This window comes from Canis aureus, chromosome 23 (assembly GCF_053574225.1).
Source record: "Canis aureus isolate CA01 chromosome 23, VMU_Caureus_v.1.0, whole genome shotgun sequence".
Taxonomy (NCBI): Eukaryota; Metazoa; Chordata; class Mammalia; order Carnivora; family Canidae; genus Canis; species Canis aureus.
In genome coordinates, this window is record NC_135633.1 from 26,219,691 (window position 1) to 26,239,383 (window position 19,693).

At 39.2% G+C, this 19,693-nt stretch overlaps 1 protein-coding gene across 5 annotated transcripts in view; it reads right to left on the bottom strand.

Annotated features, from left to right (window-relative positions):
- The window catches only part of FCHSD2 (FCH and double SH3 domains 2), a 338,349-nt gene that overhangs the window by 23,150 nt on the left and 295,506 nt on the right, over positions 1–19,693 (bottom strand). For all 5 annotated transcript variants that reach the window (XM_077866897.1, XM_077866896.1, XM_077866900.1 and 2 more), the window contains one exon: positions 10,414–10,575. In XM_077866897.1, the coding sequence (XP_077723023.1) occupies positions 10,414–10,575 (162 nt within the window). The remainder of the gene's footprint in view (positions 1–10,413; positions 10,576–19,693) is intronic.

The window sequence follows — 19,693 nt, forward strand, 5'->3', positions numbered from 1 at the left end:
GACCTATCGAGTATAGAAAGAGCTAGATTGAAGTCACCAAGTATAAGTGTATTATTATCTAAGTATTTCTTCACTTTGGTTAATAATTGATTTATATATTTGGCAGCTCCCACATTTGGAGCATATATATTGAGGATTGTTAAGTCCTCTTGTTGAATAGATCCTTTAAGTATGATATAGTGTCCCTCTTCATCTCTCACTACAGTCTTTGGGGTAAATTTTAGTTTATCTGATATAAGGATGGCTACCCCTGCTTTCTTTTGAGGACCATTAGAATGGTAAATGGTTCTCCAACCTTTTATTTTCAGGCTGTAGGTGTCCTTCTGTCTAAAATGAGTCTCTTGTAGACAGCAAATAGATGGGTCCTGCTTTTTTATCCAGTCTGAAACCCTGCGCCTTTTGATGGGGTCATTAAGCCCGTTCACATTCAGAGTTACTATTGAGAGATATGAGTTTAGTGTCATCATGATATCTATTCAGTCTTTGTTTTTGTGGACTGTTCCACTGAACTTCTTCTTAAAGGGGAATTTTAAGAGGCCCCCTTAAAATTTCTTGCAGAGCTGGTTTGGAGGTCACATATTCTTTTAGTTGCTGCCTGTCTTGGAAGCTCTTTATCTCTCCTTCCATTTTGAATGAGAGCCTTGCTGGATAAAGTATTCTTGGTTGCATGTTCTTTTCATTTAGGACCCTGAATATATCCTGCCAGCCCTTTCTGGCCTGCCAGGTCTCTGTGGAGAGGTCTGCTGTTACCCTAATACTCCTCCCCATAAAAGTCAGGGATTTCTTGTCTCTTGCTGCTTTAAGGATCTTCTCCTTATCTTTGGAATTTGCAAGCTTCACAATTAAATGTCGAGGTGTTGAACGGTTTTTATTGATTTTAGGGGGGGATCTCTCTATTTCCTGGATCTGAATGCCTGTTTCCCTTCCCAGATTAGGAAAGTTTTCAGCTAGAATTTGTTCAAATACATATTCTGGCCCTCTGTCCCTTTCGGCGCCCTCGGGAACCCCAATTAAACGTAGGTTTTTCTTCCTCAGGCTGTCGTTTATTTCCCTTAATCTATCTTCATGGTCTTTTAATTGTTTGTCTCTTTTTTCCTCAGTTTCCCTCTTTGCTGTCAACTTGTCTTCTAGGTCACTCACTCGTTCTTCCACCTCGTTAACCCTCGTCGTTAGGACTTCTAGTTTGGATTGCATCTCATTCAATTGGTTTTTAATTTCTGTCTGATTAGCTCTAAATTCTGCAGTCATGAAGTCTCTTGAGTCCTTTATACTTTTTTCTAGAGCCACCAGTAGCTGTATAATAGTGCTTCTGAATTGGCTTTCTGACATTGAATTGTAATCCAGATTTTGTAACTCTGTGGGAGAGAGGACTGTTTCTGATTCTTTCTTTTGAGGTGAGGTTTTCCTTCTAGTCATTTTGCTCAGTGCAGAGTGGCCAAAAGCAAGTTGTATCGGGAAAAAGAGAAAAAGAGAGGAGAGAAAGAAGGAAAGAAAAGAGAAAGAGAAAAAAAAAGGGAAGAAAAAGAAAAAAAAACGAAAAAAAAAAAAAAAGAAGAAAAAGAGAAAGAAAAAGAAAGGAGAAAAAAAGGGGTGGGGGAAGGAAACAAATCAAAAAGCAAAACAAAACAAAAACAAAAACAAAAACAAACAAACAAAAAAAGAACCACCGGGGAGTATCTTCTGATTCTGTGTTCTTTAAGTCCCTTGGCTTCTCCTGGAAGTTGTCAGTCTAGCTGGTGTTCTGGGGGAGGGGCCTGTTGTGCTGATTTTCAGGTGTTAGCAGTTGGGGGAGCTGCTGTGCCCCTGCCTGGTGCAGGGCTCGGTGGGGGTTGTTTACCCCGTGAGGCCGCAGGAGGAACAGCCCCAGTGGCGGGGCAGCTCTGGAAACCTGGATTCAGCTCCGGCAGGAACTCCGAGCTCTCCGTCTGCAGGGCCTGGAGGCTCCAGGCGGGGCCGCTGATCTGCTCAGCTGGGGCAGGAGCGTCCTCGCTGTCCTGGGCCCTCCCGGTCTCTGCCTGTCCCGGGGGAGGCCGGATCCTGGGCTGTGTCCCGGCGCCCTGTGCTCCGGAGCCTGCGCTGTTGGATTCGCGCTCCCGGGCCGCGCAACCCCCTCCGCGGAGCTGCCGCCCGAGCCCCTCCGAGCTGCTCCTGGAACCGCGCAGCCCCCTCCGCACGGAGCCTCTTCCTCTGCCCGAGCCCCTCCGAGCTGCTCCCGGGGCCGCGCAGCCCCCTCCGCGGAGCCGCCGCCCGAGCCCCTTCAGCTGCTCCGGGTCCCGCCGTGCGCGCTGCAGCCCTTAGGGAGCTCGGCGCACTCTCCTGGGCGCGCAGTTGCTGTTACTGTCCCCGGGAGCCCGAGGGCATCCCCGCCCTCCTGGGTCCTGCTCCAACTCCCCGCGAGCCCCTTTCCCCCGGGAAGGTCGGTGCAGCTCCTGCTCCTCCGGGACGGGGCTCTCCTGTCCTGGGGACACTCGCCCCGGCCTCAGCCCGGCTCCTCGCGGGGCTCCTCCCCCTTGGAGGCCTTTGTTCCTTTATTTCTTTTTCCCCGTCTTCCTACCTTGATAGAAGCGCGAACTCTCCTCACTGTAGCATTCCAGCTGGTCTCTCTTTAAATCTCAGGCCGAATTCATAGATTTTCAGGATAATTTGAAGGTTTTCTAGGTAGTTTGGTGGAGACAGGTGATTTGGAGACCCTACTCTTCCGCCATCTTGCTCCTCCCCCCCTTCCTCACAATCCTATTTAAAAAAAATCCTGGTAGGTTTTTTTGGTAGAAAATTGATTTTAAATTCATATGGAAATGCAAAAGACCCAGAATATTCAAAACAACCTTAAGAAGGAAGCTGAAAGTTAACTAAAATAGTTTTAAAAAGTAAAAAAGAGGGACGCCTGGGTGGCTCAGCAGTTGAGTGTCTGCCCTGGGCTCAGGGCGTGATCCTGGGATCGAGTCCCATATTGGGCTTCCTGTATGGAGCCTGCTTCTCCCTCTGGCTATGTCTCTGCCTCTCTCTGTCTCTGTGTCTCTCATGAATGAATAAGTAAAATCTTAAAAAAAAAAAAAAAAAAGGAATGCACAGCAATTACACTGAGTCATGAGAAAGGTCACAGGAATAAAGGGCCATCCATAGAATAAGAAAGTATGGTAAAGGGCAAGACTTTAGAGGCAGATGTATCTGAGTTCAAATCCTAGCTCTCTCCACTTACTAGCCGTGTGCTGTTGGGAAGGAGAGCTAATTCTCACAAGTCTATCTCCTCATCTGTAAAAACATTCAGAACTGTTGTAATTAACTGTATCATTAAGTGACATAATGTATGAATGTGCCTGACACAGTACCTGGTCAGAATAGATGCTTTATCTATGAACTCCCTCCTTATAGTAGTATTTTAAGTTTAGTTAGTAGAATTAAACTATTTGTCTTGAGGTTCAGATTAATGTTTTTGAACATATATTATGTATAAGGATTTACGTCAGGCACATGACTTGTTATTATGGCCATGAAGAAAGTTAAAGAACGTAATACAGGTGGAGACACTTCTCTTAGGAGTGAAATTCTGCAAATCTTTTCAATGCCCCCCTTTTGGTCTTGGCGATCAGTGAGACTGGTTCTCCCCATCTGTGGATACAAACTCAGCAGACATTATACTCCGTTTGACAACTCCCAGCACCTAGCAAAAGGTCTCATGACCAGTGTAGGTTCAATAAATGTTACTGAGTTGAATTAAATTTATCCTATTTAAAATCTGAAATGTAAATTTTACTCATAGTGTAGGCTATTTGGGTACAGAGTTTAATTCAATAAAAAAACCACTGCCCGTTTGGAAAAACTGTAAATACAGAAAATGCCTGAAGGTTGTACAGGTGTATTCTATTACTTTCTACAGCTTACATTTATTTTATTACAAAAATCTATTGTTTCCTTTCTTTGGGATTAGTGCAAGCCAAAAACTGATTTCATAATTCAAAAACAAAGCCCATTATACTGCAAAGACTATTACACATTAATGAGGCAGATGGAAATTAACCACCATCCTGATGGTTAAAAATATTCAATTCCCTTGCCTTTCAAAACACATTCAGCATGATCTTCACAATGAGGGAAGTCAGAATTTATTTTTATGCAACTCTGCAAAATGCTTACACTTAGGGAGGCTGCACAACAAAGTGGATGTCAGGATGTCTGTGCATAACAGCTGGGGGAAATGGCTAGAGACAAGGAAGTCATGTAAATATTGTCAGCTATAGTTTGAGAACCTAGGGCAAAGTAACAGAACAAAAGCTAATCTTAAAGAACTATAAATCTCTGACCTATTCATTTTTTATTTTTAAGTAATCCCTATATCCAACATGAGGCTTGAACTTACAAGCCTGAGATCAAGAGTCACACATTCCACCAACTGAGCCAGCCAGGCACCCCTGACCTATTCTACTTCTAAGAACCTATATTACAGAAAAAAATCCTCTGTAAGGAAAAAAGAAATATAAATAGGTACACAAATATATTTTACAGTATTATTTATTTAGAATATCTGGAAGCAATCTAAATATTGAACCTGTAAGAGAATAGTTAAGTGAATTATAGTATGCCTTCTGATCGAATACTATGCAGACATTAAAAGAAAGATTATGGAGATCATTCAGCAAAATGGCATGTTAGATGGAAAAATATACTAAATTAATTTTATTATGATCAATATGTTTATTTTATTTATTTATTTATTTTGATAAATATGTTTAAAAAAAAGAATAGTAGGGGTGCCTGGGTTGTTCAGGTAAGCGTTCACCTTTGGCTCAGGTCATGATCCTGACCCCAGGTCATGATCCTGACCCCTAGCGTTGGCCGTTTTCAAGATCCCTGCTCAGCTGGGAGCGTGCTTCTTCTCCCTCAGCTCCCCTTCCTCCACTAACATGCCCTCCTGTGCTCTCTCTCTTCTCTCTCTCAAATAAATGAAAAAAAAAAATCTTAAAAAAGACAGTAGAAAGAGAATAGAATTATATCAAGTTGCTAACAGTGGTGTTAAAAAGATGGAGTTTTTGGTCATTTTTTTTCTCTACTGAACTTTCTAATTTTTTTGTAATCTAGTTATATAACTTTTTCTATTCTAAAATTAATAACAATTTCAAAATTAGGTTGTAAACTGGATATGGGCTTTTGAGTAAGAGAAGAAAGGAAAATAAGAGAAGAGAGGAATGAAGAAAGGCTGATGGGGCTACTGGCAGCAATCTAACCACAGGAGGTTAGGTATGAGCTCTAGTTAACCATCAACTGAATAACTATATTAGCAGACTGCTCTCCTTGAAAAATATGTTGTTATACTCTGTGGTTCTTTTTCTCTTTTTCTTCCCAATCCTATAGTTTGTACCACAGCATAATATATAAGGCAAAGAGTTAATAGTCAAGTAAGTTTAGTTTCATCCCAATTCTATAAGGTAAATAGACTGTATGTTTTAAAAACATGTCTTTTTTTAAATAATAAATTTATTTTTATTGGTGTTCAATTTGCCAACATACAGAATAACACCCAGTGCTCATCCCATCAAGTGCCCCCCTCAGTGCCCGCCACCCAGTCACCCCCACCCCCCGCCCTCCTCCCCTTCCACCAACCCCTAGTTCGTTTCCCAGAGTTAGGAGTCTCTCATGTTCTGTCTCCCTCTCTGATATTTCCTACCCATTTCTTCTCCCTTCCCCTCTATTCCCTTTCACTATTATTTATATTCCCCAAATGAATGAGACCATATAATGTTTGTCCTTCCCCGATTGACTTACTTCACTCAGCATAATAACCTCCAGTTCCATCCACGTTGAAGCAAATGGTGGGTATTTGTCATTTCTAATGGCTGAGTAATATTCCATTTATACATAAACCACATCTTCTTTATCCATTCATCTTTCGATGGACACCGAGGTCCCTTCCACAGTTTGGCTATTGTAGACATTGCTGCTAGAAACATCGGGATGCAGGTGTCCCGGCGTTTCACTGCATCTGTATCTTTGGGGTAAACCCCCAGCAGTGCAATTGCTGGGTCGTAGGGCAGATCTATTTTTAACTCTTTGAGGAACCTCCACACAGTTTTCCAGAGTGGCTGCACCATTTCACATTCCCACCAACAGTGCAAGAGGGTTCCTTTTTCTCCGCATCCTCTCCAACATTTGTGGTTTCCTGCCTTGTTAATTTTCCCCATTCTCACTGGTGTGAGGTGGTATCTCATTGTGGTTTTGATTTGTATTTCCTGATGGCCAGTGATGCAGAGCATTTTCTCATGTGCTTGTTGGCCATGTCTATGTCTTCCTCGGTGAGATTTCTGTTCATGTCTTCTGCCCATTTCATGATTGGACTGTTAATAAGGCACTTTACACTGTTACTGTCTAACACTAGAATTAACCATGTTTTCCAGATGGAAGGGAACTCTAAACCTGATGACTAATGCTTTTGTTGGCACCTATAATGGAAGAAATAATTTGATCCCCAGATGTGTATTTCTCCTTCATGCACCTTGCCAGTTATCTGCCAGGGTGGAGAGATACAAATCCTTCTAAATTATTTCAGTGTGTCATTTAAAAGCAGGTTAAATAAATACTGGGACTCAGTAAGCTATTCTGTGCCCATATCTCTCCTTTATTTATACAGTAGCCTCCCTTCCTTATCCCTGGGGGATATGTTCCAAGCCCTACATAGACTATGTTTTTTTCCTACACATATATACCTATGCTACAGTTTAATTTATAAATTAGGCCCAGTAAGAGATAAATAACAATAATAATAAAATATAACAATTACAACAATGTACTGTAATAAAAGTTATGGGAATGTGGTCTCTCTCAAAGTATCTATATTCACCCTTCTCTTTGTGGTGATGTGAGACAATAAAATGCCTATGTGATGAAATAAAATGAGGTGAATGACGTAGGCACTGTGATGGAGTGTTAAGCTACTACTGATCTTCTGACAATAAGTCAGAAGGAGGGTCATCTGCTTCCAGATAGTTGCTTCCATGGTTGACCATAGTAATTGAAACCAGGAAAAGTGACACCATGAATAAGGGAGGCACTAAATACATTGCTAGTAGAGCTTTCACAAAATATATCCTTCAGCTGAAAGTGGGATGACACAGGCTCCATAATACTGACTACAGGGAATAGAGTGGGAAAGAATTACAAAACACTCCCTTCACAGAGGATATGATATTCTTAGATGAGCTGATATCTTTGGACAGTTCTCAACACTTACTACCAGAATGTACTACTCATTGACACACTGTACTAGGCATATCTCCTTCATTTCCTTCTTTCACACTTAGAAGCCCTTCTTTATCTCCTGTTAAAATTCTTCAAGGACTATCTCAACTGACATTTCCTTCATGGGGCAAATGTCTTTCCTATTTTTCTATCTGGCATTGAGCTTTTTTGGTAGTATTTCATAAAATCATAAGATTTTGGAATTAGAGGGGATCTTAAGATCATTTAACTTTCTCTCTGAATCCAGAGAGAAGTGACTTTTTTTCCAAGGTGTTGATGAGTTAGGAGCAGGCAATTTCAAGTTTGCCATAGAGTAGCCCAGTCATACACTCCCATGTATCACTAAGATCTGTAAAGGTCTATCTGCTCTACTAGCTATGCTCTTTGAGGAGAGAGACCAAATCTTGTTCATTTCCAATTTACCCAGGAAGCAGGTACACAGTGAGGGGGTAAATGCCTGCCCAGTTGATTTAGTTAGAAAAGGTACTAGTCCAAGGGAAATCATGGGTCTGATCAGTTGCCAAGAGAGTCACTCTTGCCAAAAGATGCCAAAACAAAAGCTGTGTCTGCAATTTGCTGTCATCCTAAGTTCTGTACAACCTGAAGTAGATGGGAATTGTGATATTCAAAAGATGCATTAGGAAGAGATATTCCATGACATGGAGCAACTCTGTTGTACTGAAAATGGGGCAAGTGGGCAGCCCTGGTGGCTCAGCGGTTTAGTGCCTGCCTTCAGCCCAGGGCGTGATCCTGGAGACCTGGGATCGAATCCCACATCGGGCTCCCTGCATGGAGCCTGCTTCTCCCTCTGCCTGTGTCTCTCATGAATAAATAAATAAAATCTTAAAAAAAAAAAAAGAAAACAGGGCAAGCTCTTCTAACCCCAAAGTCAAATGGGTGAGGTGTACTACTTTCTCTAGCTGGATTACCATTAATAGTGCAATAAAAATAAGCTTTCAATACTGCTTTTCCTCAAAATGCACACCCCCACACAATCTTTTTTAAATGTGCAAGTGTATTCCCATTAGAAAATCAGAATGCTATGTGAAAAAATTGACAAAACTTTCAGGAATGTTCTTAAACTTTAGCCAATTTCTCTAGCAAGGATGCCTTTTATCTAAAGGACATAAGCACTGAAGAGGCCAAAACTATGGATATAGTAGGAAGTTGAGAGATTAGAGTTTTAGCTTTTAGTTTGCCACTATTCCATCTATTCGTCCATCCATTCTTCCATTTTTTCCTTCAACAGACATTTATTGAGTACCTACCATATGCCAGGCACTTTGCTGTGCAGAGTAGTGAATCAGGCAGACCTGGAAATTATATTCCAGAGAGGAAGACAGACAAAGAAAACAAATAAAGAAGACAAGTACAGATTGTAATAAATGCCCTAAGGAAATAAACAGGATGAGAGAGAGTAATGGGTTGGGAGGCAGCAGCAGGAACTACTTTAGTCTGACCAGCTAGAAATCATACATCCACTTATGTAATAAGCAAATCACTGAACTTTTCTGGTTCTCAGATCTCCAACATGAAAATATAAGGTTGAACTGGATGACATCAGGGTGGAAAGAGCCCTGGACTTGAAGCAAGAAAATACCAGCTTGGGGCACCTGGGTGGCTCAGCTGTCTAAGCATCTGCCTTAGGTTCTGGGATCCAGCTCTGCATTGGGCTTCATGCTCAGTAGGGAGTCTGGTCTTCCCCCTGCTCATGTTCTCTCTCTCTTTCTCTCTCAAATAAATAAATAAAATCTTTAAAAAACCCCAAAAAACACCAGCTTGAGCTCTGGCCTTGTTTGTAACACCATACATGCACTATGTCTCTGATGAAAGACACAGTGCAATGCTCAAAATTACTCAGCATCAGGGAAATACAAATCAAATCCACAATGAAATACCACCTCACACCAGTCAGAATGGCTAATTAACAAGTCAGGAAACAACAAATGTTGATAATGATACAAAGAAAGAGGTACCCTTTCACACTGCTGGTGGAAATGCAAGCTGGTGCAGCCACTCTGAAAAACAGTATGGAAGTTCCTCAAAAAGTTGAAAATGGAGCCAACCTATGACCCAGCAATTGCAATAATGAGTATTTACCCCAAAGATACAAATAGAGTGATCTGAAGGGGCACATGCACCCCAATGTTAATAGCAGCAAAGGCCACAGTAGCCAAACTATGGAAAGAGCCTCGATGTCCATCACCAGATGAATGGATAAGATAGGGTGTGTGTGTGTATGTATGTATGTGTATGTATATATACACACACACAATGCACTACTACTCAGCCATCAAAAAAAAAAAAGAAAGAAATCTTGTCATTTGCAATGACATTGATGGAACTAGAGGATATCATGCTAAGTGAAATAAGTTAATCAGAGAAAGACAATTTTCATATGATCTCACTCATGTGGAATTTAAGAAATAAAACAGAGGATCATAAGGGAAGAGAGGAAAAAATAAAAGAGGAAATAAGAGAGGGAGACAAATGATAAGAGACTCTTAATCATAGGAAACAAACAGGGTCGTGGAGGGGAGGGGGATGGGGTAACTAGGTGATGGGTATTAAGGAGGGCACATGATGTAATGAGCATTAGGTATTACATAAGACTGATGAATTGCTGATGTCTACCTCTGAAACCAATAGTACATTTTATGTTAATTGAGTTTAAATAAAATTTAAAAATTTTTTTGGAAAAAAAAAGATAGTGAGCAGAGTGTGAAAGCCCTTGTGAATCAAACAGGTTATGTCGCAGACTAAAAGTGTTCCTTTCCCTCCTTTAAGACTGTTTATGACTTTCTGGATATTAGTTTTCATTTGTACTATGGAATGGAAGACCTCTGAGCACTTCAGAAACACTAGATTAAAATTTTTATTCTGCTACTTCCAGGCAAGAAGCATATCTACTTCATGAATGGGATAAGGAGTTTGGTAAAGTGGCACTAATAAACCTACTAATGATAGTACATTCTTTACTGCACATTAAAAAAAAAAAGGCACGACTTTTTTCCTCTTGCTGTACCAAGTTTAACTCAGTGATAGGCTAAAGAGAAGAAACCAAACTGCTAGCAAAACCATTATTTTTTCTTTTAAATTTTGGCTATTTTCAGGTTTGGCTACACAAAGAATGGCATTCTTCAATGAAAGTCTGCCTATCATAGCCAAGAAAAGAAACCCTACCGAGTGTAAAGTGTCATTATTGGTCACTGCAGGAAGGCGAGCCCATCGTTCATTTTCCAGTTCTTCCATTACTTGATTCATTGCACTCTTTAGCCATGTATCCACAGAAACACCAATCTGCTTCAACAGGTCCAGTCGGGCTTCAGCTTTCAACTTAATTATCTAACAAAAGAAGAAAATGGTCAGAAATCAAGGCTATTTCCCCCTTCGGATCAATGTGTTTATTTCTGATTTATTAATTAGAATAGTCTTGATATTCACTAGCAATGCTACCTTGGCATACATATTAATTTTTCACTTGGATAGAGGAGAAGAAACACAAAAATGGAAATGAGGGCAAATGGCACACTTGCATTTGGAGAAGACACATCAAACATAACTTATGAACAGGAAGATACACCAAAGTCTGAATTCTTTTCCCTTTAATAAGGCTATGCATCAGAACATCCTAAAATCTAACATGTTTGACAGCCTTCTAACCCATCTCTTGGACTTACAAGTTCAAATCATCTCATCATATCACTCCTCTGGTAAAAGGAGGACTTTTTTTTTCCATGACTCCTGACTGAACTAGTTGGTAAAGGTTTGAATTAAATTATGATGTAGCAAAAAAAAAAAAAAAAATATGATGTAGCTGTCAGAAATAGTAAGAGACAGAAAATTAAAAGTTCCTAGTCTCCAAATTCAAGAAATGGAAAGACTACTTGTCCTCTGGCTCTCGTTCTAAGCCATAAGCAAGTAACCATAGAACCAGTCTAAACCTGTCTCAATCAAACAGCGACTGCTTTGCTCCAACAGCGGAGCCTCTGCAAATGCAGCTAGTCAGTGACAACCTTGCTCCAGTAATCAATCATCAGAGTAGTCAAGCTTCCACTCTTGCTTCCCACAGTCCACCAATCTGTATATACACAGCCACAATTGAGCCAATCTTAAGACGTTTTTAGTTTTGAATATCTGCCAACCCCTGAAATCCACACTTCTCAAAACCCTATATATCAGTTCTATTTGTTTAGAGAAACTATATAAATACCATCCTCTTTTGCTTAGCAAGTAGTAAATTCAGCTTCATTGTTCCATGTAATAGAGAGGTGGTCTCTTCCTTCAACATTTGAAGGTTCCAATGAGAAAATTTTGATTATTCGATAATTTCAACCCTCACTTCAAGCCTTCTGTGGGACTTTTGGACAAACAAGTATGCTCACTGATCCCTTCTAGTATGCAATTCTGACCACTCTCTGGAGATTCTCAACTGTGGGAGTTAGTATTATTATTATTTTTAAAATATTTTATTTATTTATTCATGAGAGACACAGGCAGAGGGAGAAGCAGGCTCCCTGCAGGGAGCCCTACGTGGGACTTGATCTTGGGACTCTGGGATCACGCCCTGAGCCACAGGCAGATGCCCAACCGCTGAGCCACCCAGGTGTCCCGGGAGTTTGTATTAAAATTGATCTAAGCTCTGCAGGCACCTAGTTGGCCCCATTGGTAGAGCATGCGACTCTTTTTTTTTTTTTTTTTAAAGATCTTATTTATTTATTCATGATAGACATAGAGAGAGAGTCAGAGACACAGGCAGAGGGAGAAGCAGGCTCCATGCACCGGGAATCCAACGTGGGATTCGATCCCAGGTCTCCAGGATCGCGCCCTGGGCCAAAGGCAGGCGCCAAACCGCTGCGCCACCCAGGGATCCCTAATTAATTGATCTTAATATAAAACTTAAGCATAAGTATATCTAAATATCAAACCACAGTTGAGTTTATGAAATTTTTCGACAGTTATAAAGTCTGTAAATCCAATCTGGGCGTTAATTTATCTTCAAAATATCATTTCTCTTAGGATAAGGGCTGTGTCTGTTGCAACCCTACTATTTAGGACAGTGCTTGGCATATGCAGGAAATGAATAAGAGTAGATGACAGTATTTGCCACCCTAAATTACCTTTGGTATCTTAAAAAAAAAACCCCACTCTAAACAACTTTTATCAGATGTAGTAGGAACTATATGATTATACTATTTCATTTAATTCACACAACAATTCTGGGGATAGGGATGCCTGGGTGGCTCAGTGGTTGAGTGTCTGCCTTTGGCTCAGGGAGTGATCCTGGAGTCCCAGGATCGAGTCCTGTATTGGGCTCCCTGCATGGAGTCTGCTTCTCCCTCTGTGTGTATGATTCTGCCTCTCTCTCTCTCTCTCATGAATAAATAAATAAAATCTTTAAAAAAAACAATTCTGGGGATATATATCATAACATAAACTCCATTTTACAGATGAGAGAAATGATTTAACCAAGGTCTTATCAATTTTGGTAATTTGTTACTGCCAATGAATCATGCCTTCTGGTATCCATGCAGTCCTGTCACACACTGATTCTGGGCTTATCCATGTGATCTGTTTTGAGGGACCATAGGCAAATTTGATGCCAGCAGAGATTTGATAAGTGCATTTAAACTTGAGGTCTCTCCACTATGTAAGGAAGCCTAGTTTAGCATATGTGAGCATGAAAGACCATTTGGAAAAAAGGCCCAGCTCTCCAAGTAGACCCTCTGGGTGAATGTAGCTCCTTGAGTAAACTCAGGAAAAACCTGCAAAAGAAACGCACAGTCAACACCCAGAATGGTGAGAGATAATAAATCATTTTTCTCATAAAGTTGGGTGTGTGTGTTTTAAGTTAGGAACAGATTATTGTGTTTAAATAATTTAATTTCCAAATACCTGGAGAATTTTCAGGTATCTGTTACTGATTTTCAATTTAATTCTGATGGGTCAGAGAATATACTCTGAGTGATAACAATACTTTTAAACTAATTGACACTGGTTTATGGTCTAGTATATGGTCTTGCTGAACATTCCGTGTATACTTTAAAAGAACAAGTACTCTACTCTTATGGGATGGAGTGTTCTATAAATGCCAATTAGGTAAAGTTGGTTGACAGTGTTATTCAAGTCTTCTGTATCCTTGCTCATTTTACAGCTTCTTGTTCAAATTCCTGAAAGGAATGTTGAAATCTCTGACTACCATTGTAGCTTGGTCTATGTCTTCTTTCAGTTCTGTCAGTTTTTGCTTCATGTATTTAGTAGCTCTATTATTAGCTACCTATACTATACATCCAGAATTGTTGTGTCTTCTTGATGGAGAAGATAATGATGACCTTATTTTTAATCATTATAAATTATTCCTTTTAGTATTTCTCATCCTGTAGTCTATTTTGTCTGATATTATTATAACCACTCCAATATTTTAATGGTTAGTGTTACTCCCCTGTGTTGAGCAACAGCTAAAATTTCAGCTCAGTTATTTTGCCTTCTGGCTCCTGTTTCCTGTCAAGCTCCTGGGAATTTCTGCCTCACCAGTGCATGCAGGTTTGGCTGAGGATCTGAACGGTTATTTATATATACGCAAACTTGAGGGCTCCCTATTTAAATAGTTATTTTAAATATTTTTACCCCAGGTTAGTAACTTATCTAAAGGTGGATTAGTGGGGATCCCTGGGTGGCTCGGCGGTTTCGCGCCTGCCTTTGGCCCAGGGTGTGATCCTGGAGTCCCGGGATCGAGTCCCGCGTTGGGCTCCTGGCATGGAGCCTGCTTCTCCCTCTGCCTGTCTCTCTTTATCTCTCTCTCTCTCTATCATAAAATAAAAATAAATCTTAAAAAAAAATAAAGGTGGATTAGTCTAATATGACTAGTTCCTTATTACCAGAAGCAGAAACCCTTGTAGAAATAGTCTACATTCAAAATGAACTGCAAAAAAAAAAAAAAAAAAACAAAAAGAAAAACAAAATGAACTGCAAATAAATCTTAGATTTTGCTCAATAGTTTATCATTAATAATATTTCCATTGTAATGCTGAAACTTTAATATACTGCACAATAAAGCAAAATAAAATACTATGATAGTATTATTAGGAACCAACATTTTCCATATAAGAAAAAAAGATAAATATAGAATCAAAGAAGTTGAACAAAATCCTTCTAATTTTAAATTTTAATTGGAAATATCAACATGAAGTCATAATTTTAAAAAAAAGTAATTCCTAGCTTTAAAAACAAAGAAAGGGCCAAGACATAAATGACATCCATTACAATAAGCACCTTCATATCCTAGACCTTGGTGTCTAAATACTATTCTCTATTAAAAGAAATCAAAGTTCCTTGGAGAAATGGCTAATTCTAAGTCTGGGCAGGGAAAATATAAAGTGAGTCTATGACTGCAGGCTTGTGTGAGAAAGCAAGAAACTGTTCAAAGGCTAATGGGAATAATGTCAAAAGGACATGGAAGCCTTTTGACATTATTCCCATGGATGGATTCTCATTGGCCCAAAATACACAATATGGGGCTTAAAAGAGGCCAACTGTAATTGAAAATACATTAAATGAATAAAAATCCACAATAAATTCAGAATATATAAGGTGGGAGTCCTTGATGAGAAGCAAAGGGTAGGGACTCGGGGAAAATACATCTACCACAAAGCTGTGAACTGAAAAATTCCCAGAGCTGAAAGATGTTACAGTTCTATCCAGACAGAGTTGAGAAACCTTGTTGGATACTCATGGCATAACAAGAAACTATAGAAAGGAAATGTATAAGTAATAGGGCTAAATTTGCCCTCTTGCAAAGGCTATTCTAAACCAACCCAAACAAAGCTTAAAAACAACCCTCCCAAGGATCAAACTGATCTGCAACTGAACTGGCTGTTCAGCTCAGTTTTGTTGAAAATAAAACTCAGTAATTTTCAAAAGATGAAAGGAGAATCCAGGCATTCAGTAACCAAACACTCACAATTTCTACTACGTATTTGAAAAGCAGAAAAATCTGAGCCATAACTAAAGGAAAAAACTGGTCAATAAGAAAGAGAAACAGAAATCACAGATATGGGGATGCCTGGATGGCTCAGTGGTTGAGCATCTGTCTTCCACTCAGGATGTGATCCTGGAGTTCTGGGATTGAGTCCTACATCAGGCTCCTGCAGGGAGCCTGCTTGCTTCTGCCTCTCTATGTGTCTCATGGATAAATAAATAAATCTTAAAAAAAAAAAAAGATCACGGATATGATGGCATGAGCAGACAAGCAAAGTCATTATTAAAAATACACTTAAGGATTTCAAGGAAAACATGAAGATAAACAGGTGTGAATTGAGAATATAAAGAACTGAAAACTGGGCAGCCCTGGTGGCGCAGCGGTTTGGCGCCGCCTGCAGCCTGGGGTGTGATCCTGGAGACCGGGGATCGAGTCCCATGTCGGACTCCCTGTGTGGAGCCTGCTTCTCCCTCAACCTGTGTCTCTGCCTCTCTCTCTGTGTCTATGAATGGATGGATAAAGTCTTTAAATAAAATAAATCTGTTAAAAAAAATAAAGAACTGAAAACTTATAGAGCTGAAACTGTAATATCTGGAATCAGTCACAAGATGGCCTACAGTAGATTATACACAACAGAAGAAAGGATCAGTGAGCTTGAATACATAGTAGCTCATTGAACTGAACTAAAGAAAAAAATTAAGGTTGGATAAAAATGTGAGGGGTGATCTTTCTATGTGATATATAGGACAGTATCAAGTAATCTTTTCTTTTTAAAGATTTTTATTTATTTATTCATGAGAGACACAGAAAGAGAGGCAGAGACATAGGCAGAGGGAGAAGCAGGCTCTGTGTGGGGAGCCTGATGTGGGACTCAATCCCAGGATCCCAGGATCATGACCTAAGCCAAAGGCAGATAACTCAACCACTGAGCCACCCAAGTATCCCAAAATCAAGTAATCTAATGTTCATGTTGTTGAAGCTCAACAACCTATATGACAGAAATATCTGATATCTTGATTGTGGTGGTGAATACTTAGGGAGATGCATTTGTCCAAGCTCACCAAACTGTTCACTTGAAATAGTTATATTTTATTGTATGTATATTATACCTTGATAGAACTGATTTTTAAAATTCTGTGACATTATAATGATACTTAACTAAGAGAAAACTACCCATTTGCCACTATTGGAGGTGACTAGTACTTGCTAGCTGCAAGTACATAAAAAAGGAACTTTAATAGTTGAAAGATCTGGTAGCACCACCTAATTAAGTGACTACTATCATTAATAGACAATTTGATAAAAACATTCTGTAATGAAAATCATAGCATCATCTATAAAGTATTCTTGCCTAAAATACTTATTCTAATCAAGAATCTAGATTTAACTTCCATTTTACAGAATAGAACATATGAAACCAATATTGCAAAATATTAATTGTTTGAATTTAGCATATCAAGAAATATGTATTTACTCTTCATCCTTATATATGGTTGAAAATTTTCACAATAAAAATGAAAGAAAGTGAGAGGTCAAAAGGTCTGCTGTCATACTGTTACATGAGTACAGTGAAAACTCATAGTAACAGGCCCAGATGTAATATAAATTTGGATATAAAATGATAAGAAATTGTTTTTATTGCAGGTTCATCCTTAACATTTCCTTAATATTGAGGTGATGAGGCCTCATATTTTACGCAACTGAAATTTTTAGGTTCCTCCTATAGCATGCTGGGAAGGGTATTAATTACCATTTTTGAGTCACTGAGGTACATGATGACATAATTTTGGATTCCTGATGTACAACAGAATATTACAGGATGATAATTTAAAATGATATCTATGATAATGTGCTTATATAAATAAAAATTGATTTTTTTGTTTTGTTAATTCACTGTTAGTGTGCTTTGGCTTTCAAATATTCATTCAATTCAGATTAAAATATATAGTTAATATCTTAGAGAAAGAATCATATAGTCTATGTAGACCTTATACCAAACGTGAGTTACTAAAAATTTCTGGGTATATTTGACTTCTTAAATTAACTTTCTCCTCTTTGTATCTCCTCATTGTCACAAAAAGAGAACTGCCCTCAACCCAAATAAAAGGAAAAATTTAAACATGCAAAAAATAATTGTGTTCTGGAACAACATAAGTCAGGTACAGTTCCAAAAAGATGGTATTTAAAATTCTTGGTTTCTTGGCAAGTCATTTTTAAAATAGGAATGGTAAGTCAGATGAAGAATGTGTGTCTTTTGTGACAAAAGGCATTTCAAAAAATTCAAATACCTAAATACCAGGTTAAGAATATTGTTATCAAAGTTAACTTAAGCAGCTATTATTTTGTTTCAATTCTGGAATTTGTTAGGGGCTGCAAACATTACCACATCTAATATAAAGATTTTTGTGACAATTACAGAGATCATAACAATCTAACAATAGTTTGTTCATCACTGTATGTCTAGTATATCCATCAGTATCTGGCACATGGCAGGTATTCATTAAGTATCTGTTAAACTAATCAATTGGTGAATTTGTGGCACTTTAACCAGCCAATTATTAATTAATCACTATATAAACCCTATTCTTTGGAAAAGCACAGGTAATTTATATTTTTTATTTCTTACGTTTGGAAAATATTTATTACTGAGCACTACAAAGGTTTTTATTCTAACTAGCAATACTGAATGGAAACATAATACAGAAAGGACTGGATAAAGTAGATTAACCAACAAGGAATATTCATGTTGGTAGGAGTTAAAAACCAAACATGAGGGCAGCCCGGGTGGCTCAGCAGTTTAGTGCTGCCTTCAGCCCAGGGTGTGATCCTGGAGACCCAGGATTGAGTCCCATGTCGGGCTCCCTGCATGGAGCCTGTTTCTCCCTCTGCCTGTGTCTCTGCCTCTCTCTGTGTGTCTCTCATGAATAAATAAAATCTTAAAAAAAAAAAAACAAACCCAAACATGAAGGATATAATGGAATTTTAATCAGCTGTCTCCCTTTTGATTAGGTATTTATTAATAAATGATGTAAATAACTATTGAATGGAAAGAGAAAATCCAATGCAAATGATACACAAGCAAAGGAATAGAAAAAAGGAATCTAGGGGTTTCTGGGTGGCTCAGTCAGTTAAGTGTCTGCCTTCGGCTCAGGTCATAATCCTAGTTCTATCCAAAAGTCTATCCAAAAGTGTCATTATGACAATCTGTTAAGTACTACTTCAATACTACACTCACATGTTTGCCCTCTTATTTTAGCTTGGTTGTACTTTGTATCTGATAGGTGAAAATCAAGTGAGAGATCATTTTAAGATAGCAGTAGGATTAACTAGATTTCATAGATATTTAAAGCTGAGATAATGAATGGATCCAGCCCCATGGTTTTTAGCATATTCCATATTTTGGTAAGAAAATTATCTTTGAGAATGTAGACTTAAATACTGGTATTAGGAGAAATGAGACATTCTGTTGTGGGAATCTCACTTCATATTTTTAGCTTTAAGCTAACAAACACAGGGCTGTTTAGCATACTCATGGAAATTACAGATCATTCAGTCTAAATGCAGACTTTATGTGACTGATACTTACTACTGCTACAACTGAGGGGGTTGATAGAATTATGGTACCAGACAGTGACACCATGGAGGGAGTCTGGAAATGGAAAATCCAAGAGAGAACACACCCTTTTCTGAGACTTGTTCTGTTCCACTAAGGCTCTGAAACTGGCTTCATCTCAGTGTACGGAGAAACAAACAGCAGGAAAAACTCTTACACACAAGCCAATGTCTCTTAGACCAGGCAAGGGCCTGCCAACAGTACTTGGCCAGTATACTAGGGTAGTGGTTTAGCTATGACCCTGAATTCAGAGTGGAAAATGGCTATTTATTGTACACCCTGCCCTCTTCACTATGGAGGCTATGGATCATGTGCCAGAAACAAAGGCAAGCTGGGTTTACTGGGGCTTCTCTAGACTAGGCAGATGGCAAGCCTTTCTGGTTCAGATCACTTCTGTGGGGTTGTGCCAAAAACATGCTCATACTCCCTGTTTGCCTAAACTGCCCTTCCCCTGACCACCTGCTTCCCCCCCAATCAACCACTGAAATATTTCCTCAAAACCTCTAGAATCCTGAGGGAATATATGAAAATCACTGATTAACCTTCAGTCAATACAAGAACTCCTTGTGCAGAGTCCCTGACAGTATCTTATACACTTACAGTGCTGCACTTTATCCCAGGGGAGCTTATTCTCTCATTGGACAAATGAATGTTAGAGAGTGTTTCCCAAAGCCAGGCTCAAATCTGCCTCTTTCCTACCTCTTTCGGTTCAAGTTACGCCTCTTGACATTGCATGACATAAATCTTATGCTATCCCTTTTTCTCTCATTCTAAAATACTCATCTGTCAACACCCAGCTCAAATTCTACCTCTTCTGTGCTACCTGCACTAACAACTTCTCCCACAGTGGTCTCTGTGTCCTCTGGGTTTCT